We start from the raw sequence: 10,003 nt of genomic DNA, 5'->3' as shown, positions 1-10,003 counted from the left end.
ACCCCCCCCCATTCCTTCTGAACATGGCAAAAAGGGATGTGGGAGGGGGGAGAGTGCACAGTGCTTGTTGGGTCTGGAGGTTGCGTGGGAGTCTTGCATTGATCCATTGATTGCACATGGTCTCTTGCCTGACCTCCTTGCTCCCAGGGAAGCTGTCTCCATGGCTACTGGCCCTGCTCCCCCAGTGGCAGACTGTAAATTCCTGCAGGCAGAGCAGAGCCTGGGGATGGGGGGTGTGTGGAATCAAAGAAGGAGTAGCCAAAGCCAAATAGAAAGAAAGGAAGAAAGGGCGTTGCTTGGATGGATCTCTCCTTTCCACTCCCCTTTCTCAGGTCCCCAGCTCTAGACCAAGGCTCCTTGTTTCCCCCTTTCATTGCTGCTGCTGCTGCTCTCTTGCAAAACTGGAATTGGCTGGGATTATTTAAAAAAAAAAATCGGAGGCAGCAGCCGGGAGAGCGATCAAGTCCACTTTCTTCAAACTGCCCTGGGTCTCCTTCTCTCACACTCGCTTCTCTTTAGAATCAAAAGCCTCAAGCTAAACCCAGAGCAGCGTTTTCCATCAGTTCAGTTCCCTTCCCTCCCCCAGTCCCTCTCACAGCTAGACGAGAGCTCCTTATTCCCCCCCCCTTTTTTTTTCTTTCTTGCATGTTTTGGCTGTTGTTGAAAAGCATCAGAAAATTCCCCCCCACCAACCATCCCGTAGCCTTCATACACACATACACACACACACACACGCAGACTGCAATGGGGGCTTTGCAGATTGCTGGATTTTGCATTCTCTTCTTTCTCCTCCACTCTGGAAACACGTTGGCAAATAAAGCTAGCCAAGGTAAGAAGAATCTTCCCTGTTCTAAGGTTTACTGTTCTGTCTGCATGCAGGCGACTTGTACCTTTCCTTTGGGTTTTTAATTCCGCCTGCCGTCTGAGAATTGAGCAGCATTTACAATAAATTGTGGAGTTGTTTGCAAGGTTGATCACAAAATTATCCTGCTCTCCCTTTAGTTTTTAGCCCTTTAATGAATGCGGTGTTCGTGTCTTAGAGCTTGGTTTAGACTTCCTTTGAGAGGCAAAAGGGGAAATAATTGGGTGGGAAAAGTTTTTGTTGTTGGTTTGTGGCTTTATTTTGTTTTTTAGCCCTAGAATCAGAAAGAGGAAGAAGAGAGCAGTTTTCTTCAGTGTCTCTATCTGTAAAATGGGAAGAAGATTACCTACTCCCATGTGGGTTGGGAAGACTAATTAGCTAATGGGTTTAGAGTTAATAAGTGATGCTGAGAGAGACAAAAAAGAGTTGATGTTGGTAATGATGGACGGTGTAAAGTCCATATTAATATTTATTTTTGTGTATATTCAAGTTTATTTAACCTTGGAAACATTTAGTTACTCCTTTGGTGATGGATGGTAGAGACAAACTTAAGGTAGATGATGTATAGTGCTTTGGATATATATATATATATATATATATATATATGCAGGCTACTTGTACCTTTTATTTGAGTTTTTAATTCAAAAGCCAAAACTGTGTGTGTGTAGCCAAAGCACTGTGTGTGTGTAAGTACTTTATCTGACTCAGGTTTTTCCATATCACCACTTCTATATTTACCTTGACTTTTTCTATATACACACATTTAGCTTTCTGCGTGGTTTATCTGTATTTTAATTTTTTATAGCACTTCTATATTTTGCTTAGACTTTTACACACACACACGCACACACACGCATGTGTGCATACACACACACACGGATATGTGTGGTCTGGCTAGCTATATCTTTTTTTTTCTATAGCACTGCTATCGGTATCAGTCTGTTTTTTCTATACACACACACACTTTTCTCTTTTTCTGTAAGTATAGATCATCTATATAAATCTGTCATGGCTTTTTTTTTATACTAGTATCTAAGCACCTATGGACATGCTGAGATTAAATAGTGAGTAGGAGAAATACGGGGTCAGTAGGGGACGTTTCTAAAGAGCATTAATGATAATCATAGTTCAGCCAAGGGTATTCTCCCTCTCATCCCCATCCTCTGCAAGGTTAGAAGGAATTTCAAGGCTATTGTCTTATCTCTTTTAAAGTGTTTTTAAAACAATAGAAGACTTTATGGGAGGACTGTCTGGGCAAGCGGATATTTTCCAGGGTTTGGAAAGAGAAAGTCCAGCTTAATGTAAAGCTTTATGATTTAGGCTCGGAAAGGAATGTTTCGGTTTTTATCCCGCCTCAAATTATCTTTGGTGTATACATTGCTTTCATTTCTTATCATAATATTTATTTATTAAGGCCTTTTGGTTTCCAGTTCCATTTAAGCCAGGCCCAGAATTGCATTAAAATAGCAAAGTAAAATTCCATCCTGCAGAGACTTGACAGATCCCTTCAGGGGAAGAAGGAGGAGGGGTGGGGAGAGACAAAACACTGAGCTAGATTCTCCACTGAGGTAAATCCAGAGATTTACCCCAGTTGATGATCTACCCTCTCCCCATTTTAATTAAAAGAACCTTTCTGATCCAATGAGCTGATAAATTGAATTATTCTTGCAACTGTAGATTAGCAGGCAACTCTTACAATCAATTAATTCTGTAGCATACAATAGTAGCTGTTCTCAGTGAGGACATTTCCAGTGAATTGTGAGTGAAGAGTAGCTGTGAAAAAGTTTGAACTTCAGGATTAGATCCTTCTGTATCACTGGAAAGACCCGAGGTTTTGAACTAAATGGTATGGAGAGAGGGAGAGACAGGAAAAATGTTGAACTTGGAAAGCATGGAGTATAAATTGCATATCACAGAGAAAATGTATCCTCATTGGGAATCCAGTATCCATTGGCTTTCAGAATGAACAAGTCACTGTAGGTCTCTGGGAAACTGACCTGTAAAAATTAGGGTGGTTAAGGCACATTTTACTGAGAGGTTTTGAAAAACAATGGGCCAGATCCGTGGCTGGTGTAAATCTATGAAGCTATGCTGTTTTACACCGGCTGAGGACATGGCTGTGTATAAAATATTTCCTTTTTTTCCTTTTTTTTTTAAAAGGGCTCTTTAAAAATCTGCTAACTTTGAAGCTTTTATCCTTCTACCACCCAGGCAACTGTCTTGAAAGCTGGAGGCAGTTCATCTCCATATTATGGGTTTGCCTTCATTTTAATAAACAATCTCAGCATTTGTAGGGCTTGCTGACTTATTCATAACTTTGAATTATCCGTTGGAAGTTTAGTCTGAAAGAAAGAAACAAATTTAGTACAATCATCCTCCAGGCCTCACTTAAGTGGAGCCAGTGTCTGGAAGAGCTTTGGCCCTCTGGGGAACTTGTCAGGTCTGTTTAGGCAGGGAAAGGCAGGGGAATTAATAGAAAACCAAATAATCTGGGTTTAATTAAGAGACAGACAAAAGAAGATGCTGGCAAGCCAAGAATTATATGTACCAAGTTGCTAGTGAGGTCTGCGTTCTTCCCATAAACCCCTGGATAAACTGGTCAAAGAGTATATTTCAGGATACTTTGGAAGCCAGAGCTATATGTCAAGTCTCCTTTTGTACTGAAAAGCTGATAAATTCACCCATTCTTGTTTATTCCTTTGTCTACCTGTTAAACCATTTTACAATCCATAAGAGCATGACATGGAAGCCACCTGCTATACTGCAGGGCTTCACTCTTGTAAATAAGCCACAAGTGCAAGCCAACCTCTAACTACTGGGGATCAGGAGAACATACGAATGGCCCTACTGGGTCAGACCAAAGGTCCCTCTATCCCAGTATCCTGTCTTCTGACAGTGGCCAGTGCCAGGTGCCCCAGAGAGAATGAACAGAACAGGTAATCATCAAGTGTCGCCCATTTCCGGCTTCTTTCTCCCAGGAAATCTTTCCTCGGGAGCAGATCATCCCATCACTGCCTCCTGCAGGGTGTCTTGCAGCTTCCTCTGAGGCAGCTGGTGCCAGCCTCTCTGAGACGGAATTCTGAGCCAGATGTGGACCCATTGTCTGATCCAGTCTGGCAATTCCTCTGGTCCTAGATAATCATGCTTCTCCTTTAGATCCTTCCTTAAGTCACTGAGCTGCAGACTCCACATTTTCAGAAGCAATGCAAAATTGCATTTGCCCTTTGATGGGAAAAATTCAGAAAGAAAATAAGGCAGGGGAGGGGTGAATATAGCATCTATCAAAGGATTCTGCTGCTTCGTTCTTAATACCAGGGTTGCAAACACTAGGTAGTGCAAAGTCTAATACAGACCCTGTGCAAATGCAGTAAAGCAAAATGAGATTTAAAATCTCGTGTGTGTGTGAACGCGAACGCGTGCATGCACATGTGTATTAAATAGAGACAGAATGCATAGCCTAAATAATTATTAATCTACAAGTAAAAGCATTAATTAGCCTCCTTTCTTAAATATCTATAAAGACATAATACTTTCCTGGCTCCAGTTTGCACTAGAAGGAAAAGATCTTTCAGCCTCCCATCAAGAATCTTCGCTATCTGCCCAGAGGCATTAATTTCCAGTGTTATTACGAAGATGCTGATTGCAAATGGGTTTCTGGAGTAATGGGTTGGGTTCTCTTTTAATGGGAGTGCACCTGCAGGGCCCACAGCATGGGGAATTTTCAAGAATATAATTTATATGATTGCAGAGAAAAGACGCTCCCCTCCCATCTCAGTGTAACCTTTTCCCCCCACTCCTCCTCTTTCCTCCTCCCCCTGCTTATGCCCTGGAAAAGCCAGAGTATTATAATCACGCTCCCCCTGCCGCCACGCTAAAATATGAAATATAAAACTGTAAACATTTCAACATGCAGCAGTTCAAAGGAGATCTTTGATTGAGGGCATCTAACATGCCTGTACTTAGATTTAATAAAAAGGGGGGTAAGAGAGAGGGAAGATGACTTTTTTTTTTTAACTGACGACTGGAGTATAAATATCCAGACACCTTGAATCTTCCTGTGCTGAGGTGCATTGCTGTCTCCAAACGGTAGAGGATTTTTATTTATTTATTTTTCTGAGCAGAAAGTCACACTGGAGTAATCTATTTAGGAAAAAATATGCATGAATAACTTTACCCTTCACTTTCGAAATTACAAGTCTCTAGACAGGCGTTCGGAAAAGCTTGTGATGATAAAGAAGGTTTGCTCTGTCTCACAATGTGAAACTAGCCCCAGTGCACCATCCAGACTGACTTTTAGTTAAGGCCCTTTTCCCTTCTGGAGATCATGTGATCATCAGTTTCTAAACATAAAATTTTTTAAAAGGAAGTTTGATTAGTTTAAAAAATCCACTGTCCAAACTGGGAGGGAACAAAAACCAAAACAAAAAACCCGTAGTAACGAACACTCTTATTTTCTTAAAGAATTAAGGGCTGGTGCACTTTAGAATAGTTGCATCTAAATGGATTTAAAATCGGTCTGTTAAATTGGTGCAAAACCCTCCTGGTGTAGACTGAATTGGAAGTAGAAGTGGGTTTAAATCGGCACAGCTTTTCCAATGCTGATCAACCCACAGGGACTGAGTGATCTCCTGCATGCTGGTGTGAGATTGGTATGAAGGAGAGGACCCAAACAATGATTAACGTTTGCCATCCTCTCCAGAGCAGAGCAAATTATTTAAAAAATAGCTTGGGGGTGTTGTAACATCTTAAAGAAACAAACCTATGGGGGGAGACAAGCACAAAAACCACAAAGAAATTTACAAAAGAAAGACCAGCTTGTAGCGAGGCATTTGAGATTGTACAGCACAAACTGTGGGGCCAGAATGGCATGGGGAACCATGGAGCCACAGGCTGATTATAAAAAGCCATGAGAACTCGTCAGCAATAATACAGAAGAGTCAGCAAGGTGTAATGGTGGAAAAACCTGATGAAAGGCCCAGCACTGACTCTTACCCCGACCATTGAGTAAGGGAGCCCAAGATTGGCCCTCACATGGGTATTATGGGGATCAACTGATGGCCCACTTGAAATCAGTCTGTAAAATTGTTGCCTTGTGGCCAAATTCAGCTCTGTTACATGGAGTTATCAAGCCATAATGCTGTCAAAACCACTCTGTAACTGAGAGCGGAATTTGCCCATTCATTGTCGCAAGTTACCCTCATAGGAACCTGCACACAAAAGAAGTAGCAGTGTACCATAAACATGGCATACAGGAGCTTTGCTGCCCCAACGTCGTCATTGAATAGTCTCTCTTATTTACATAAGGGGAGGTGTTATTGAGGAGGAAACATGGCTAGTAGATAGGATCCTGGACTAGGCTGCAGGAGACCTGGGTTCAAATCCTGCCAGTGCATCCTTGAGCAAGTCACTTAATCTCTCTTTGCTGACTGTAAAATGGGGGATAACCCCTCCTAGGGCTCTGTGAGAAGACAATCCCTTATTGATTGTGAGGTGCTAAGATGTGGGGATGAGAGTCACATGCTGTGAGATGGCTCCTTAGGTGTGATGAGAAAGCTGCTGCTGCCGCCCTGGGATTGGCTGACCACGGTGAATTCACCCTCCCTTCTGTGGCAGAGGCCAGGTAGTGGTGGAGAGCAGCCAGGGAGGAGAGGAGCACATGGCAGCATACATGCTAGCCAGCAAAGGGCCTGGTTTTGCTCAAGGGCAGATGTTAGGAATTCTGCCCACCTGCTGCATAAAATAGTGCTTACAACAAGCCTGTTACTCCTGTTCTCCAGTGGTGGCTTCAGTGGGTACGTCTACACAGTAGCTTAGTGGGTGTATTCCAGTGTAGGTAGAAAGACAAGCAGTATGAGCACAGTGGCACGGGTGGGCAGGCCCATCTGATCCCCAGGGTCCATCCTCGGGTGGTTAGCCCATGCTGCCATGGCTGCTCTGCTCTTTTTAATGCACTAGCTTGCGCAGAGCTAGCGTGTCTGTCTGCCCACACTGGGAAGCGCCCGGCCAGCTGCTGTGTAGACATACCCTATGGACCGACTCCTGATTTATGCCAGGGAAAGGGAAAGGGCCGTCAGGCCCAGAGCATCTCTGCGCTCTCACTCCCTTCCCCCGGTAGCACAACCAAGGATTTTGTCCTTAGAGATTGTGTCTGAGACTTTCATGGCCCTTTAATTTTAATGGGAACTGGGTGTCCAAACTGGAGGGCTTTGGGAATCTCAGCCTAGCAACAAGGGTACTTTCAAAGCGGTGCAGCCCCTTCTGATTGGTGTGGCAGGACAGTCTTGTGGGTAGAGCACAGGACTAGGAGTCAGGATACCTGAGTTCTGCCCTGACTTGCTGTTCAGCTGTAGGCAAATCACTCTTTGCCTCCACATGCTTCAAGTTCCCCTATCTGTGAAATGGGGATAATACCCCATCGGGGGGGGAAGGGAGAGGGGGTATGAAAGCATGAGTAGTGCTTTGAGCCACGGGCAAGGAAGGCCATTGCGAAGGCGACTGGCTTGTTGTCATCTATTGGAAGTGCACATAAATGCCTGCTCCATCTGCCAGATTTTCAGATGAGCTCAGAATGTTGGATGCTGGTCACTTGACAATCTGGCTCTATGCGTCTACTTGAGTCTCCAAATGCAGGGCCTGGCTAATACTGGAAAGTCCTGGGGGTAGTGTTTGAGATTTGAACTCCGAGTTTTTGACTGCACATGTCCATTGCCTGTGCGTGTCTCTTCCCTTCTCTCTTAACTTTGTAACCCACTGTGGCCTCTAAGATTGCCAGTTTTGTTTGGACATATTCCTGGAGGTTTTATCATGTGACATAATCTTTGATTCCCGGAGACTCCAGGACAATCCTGGAGGGATGACAACCCTATTGTCCTCTCCCAAAAATACAAGGCTCTGTAGAGAGTTGTCTGGGGAAGCGGTGAACTCTGAGGCCTCCTGATAAACCATTCCAGTACAAAGAGACTCAGCCAGCCAGCTTCTTTAGAGATGCCTCCAGAGTACATTCTGAGCTCCTGAGGCCTGTTTCTGGAGGAAGGGGCCATGTGTTCAGGCCGTTTCATCGTCTTCCAGATGAAGCAGCGCGTTGCCCTGTGACCAGACCTTTTAAGTGCAATACAAATTGCCCTCCCGAGTCCCTCTGCTCCCTGGCTGTGCTGTGCGCCAAACAAATGATTAATAAACTGCACCGCAGTGTCTGAGGTGGTTCTTAATACCCTGGTGAAAAGGGCTCCTGAAGTTATAAAGCTTAAATTTGGCATTAAGGCTGAGTGGAAACTTAATGAGCCTGCCAACAACTACACACACAAGTGTGCATGCACACACACACACGGAAAGTCTGTTAACTGTATTTTTATATAGTATATATATTTAATTTAAAAGAAAAATCTGAAGCTCTTATAGAGAGATGAAAATTACAGCATTTTTGTTTGTATTGGAGTTGTTTTTGCCACCACCCCAGCTTTGCAAATTGATTTGGTCTTTTAACCTAGAGATAAAAACATATTGGCACTTTTTTTTTGGTCTTAACACAAAAAAGGAGGAGGAGAAAGGACCCACAGCCAGTTTTTTTTTTAAATAAAAAAAAAATAAAGCTGGTAGCACGGATAATGTGGCCTAGTGATGAAGCACTGGACTGGGATTCAGGAGACCTGTGTTTTGTTCTTGGCTCTGCTACTAGCCTGCTGGGTGACCTTGGGCAAGTAATATCTCTTTGTGACTCGGTTTTCCCATTTGTAAAATAGGGATAATAATAGTGACCTCTTTTGAAAAGTGCTTTGAGATGTGATGATGGAAAATGGCCATATAAGAGCTAGGTATTATTATGTGTATGTACGGTGGAACCCTGGAGCGTCTAGCACCACTGCAGTACAAACAGGGTGGAGGTAAGGGACCACTGGTTAGGGTATTAGCCTGGGGTGCTGGAGATCTGGATTCAGTCCTTGCTCTGCCACAGACTTTCTGTGTCCCCTTAGACAAGTCACTTAGGGTCTGGCTACACAGGGATAAAAGTCTCATGGTGGGCCTGGGTCAGCTGAGTCGATCTCATGGGGCTTGGGCTGCAGGGCTAAAAATTGCTGTGTAGCCGTTTGGGCTCAGGCTGCAGCCCGAGCTCTGGGACCCTCCCCCATCGCCAGTTATTTAGGTGCCCAGATGGAAGCCAGGCTCTCTTGAAAATCCAGCACTAAGTGGGGACGCTGAGCCCTTCTGAAAATTCTGGCCTCGGTGTTTACACTTTTCCTATCTTTGCAGTCATAAGAGAGGGCAATGCTGGTTTTGATTTTGCCGACAGTAGTCTGCATTTCCTTTGCTAACCAGGTCACTGATCCTTGCGCTCCTGTTTTTTAGGAATGCCACACATCCTTGGATCTGCCAACATGGTCCTATGGCACAGCATCCTGTCTTACCTTCCTGCTCCTGTATGAAGAGCCAAGCAGACACTCTAGCTTGCTAGGTAGCTTAGGTATTTACAGGGCAGTATCTAGGTGCCTGGCAATTTCTAATGTCATTTTCCTTTTGACAGGCCTAGAAGCTATTGTCCTTACTGTGCAGATAAGGATTTGAGGCACAGAGACATAAGGCTACATTTTAAAATGTATTTAGGTGCCAAAAGGTGAAGATAAATGCCTAAGTGCCTAACTCCCTTTGGAAAGCCCACTTGGCACTTATCTATCTGTACCTTTGGGTGCCTAAAGACCTCTAGAAATTTGGCCCTAAGTGACATATCCAAAGTCTGTGATGGAGCAGGGAATTGAGCCCAGATCTCCCAAGTTAGCACCCAGATCACTAGATGATCATTTCTTGGTCGGCAGTGCAGAGCGGGATGGGTCCAAACAGCAACCCCTAGTCATGAGCTCACTCGGGTGCTGGGAGGGAGAGGGGAATTCCCAAAGGATAAAAAACAAGATGGGGTAAGAGAGGACAGTCAGAGTGAAAGTGATGGCGGGGAGAGTAGAAATGGTCAGGAGAACGGAGAGAGAGTGGCAGCTGTGCCAGGGAGCTGGGGGAACACCTGGGTGCCAGCTCATTGCAGTGAGAGAGCTCACAGCTAACAGAGGTTGAGGCTGTGAGCCTGAATAGGAGTTGGGAGAGAGAAGAGGTGGGCTGTGTCTCAAGAGGTGTGTGAGCACAGGGGGCCTTCCCCAC

The 10,003-nt window shown here is 44.5% G+C and overlaps 1 protein-coding gene across 4 annotated transcripts in view; it reads left to right on the top strand.

The window, feature by feature from the left end:
• Positions 1 to 250: 250 nt before the first annotated feature.
• Positions 251 to 10,003, top strand: part of SCUBE3 (signal peptide, CUB domain and EGF like domain containing 3) — a 103,469-nt gene continuing 93,716 nt past the window's right edge. For all 4 annotated transcript variants that reach the window (XM_030561306.1, XM_030561304.1, XM_030561305.1 and 1 more), the window contains exon 1: positions 251 to 829. In XM_030561306.1, the coding sequence (XP_030417166.1) occupies positions 646 to 829 (184 nt within the window). In that variant the 5' untranslated portion in view covers positions 251 to 645. The remainder of the gene's footprint in view (positions 830 to 10,003) is intronic.

Source organism: Gopherus evgoodei, chromosome 4 (genome assembly GCF_007399415.2).
Source record: "Gopherus evgoodei ecotype Sinaloan lineage chromosome 4, rGopEvg1_v1.p, whole genome shotgun sequence".
In the NCBI taxonomy this organism is placed as follows: domain Eukaryota; kingdom Metazoa; phylum Chordata; order Testudines; family Testudinidae; genus Gopherus; species Gopherus evgoodei.
Note: the sequence above shows the minus strand (reverse complement) of the source record. Positions and strands in the feature narration are given on the sequence as shown.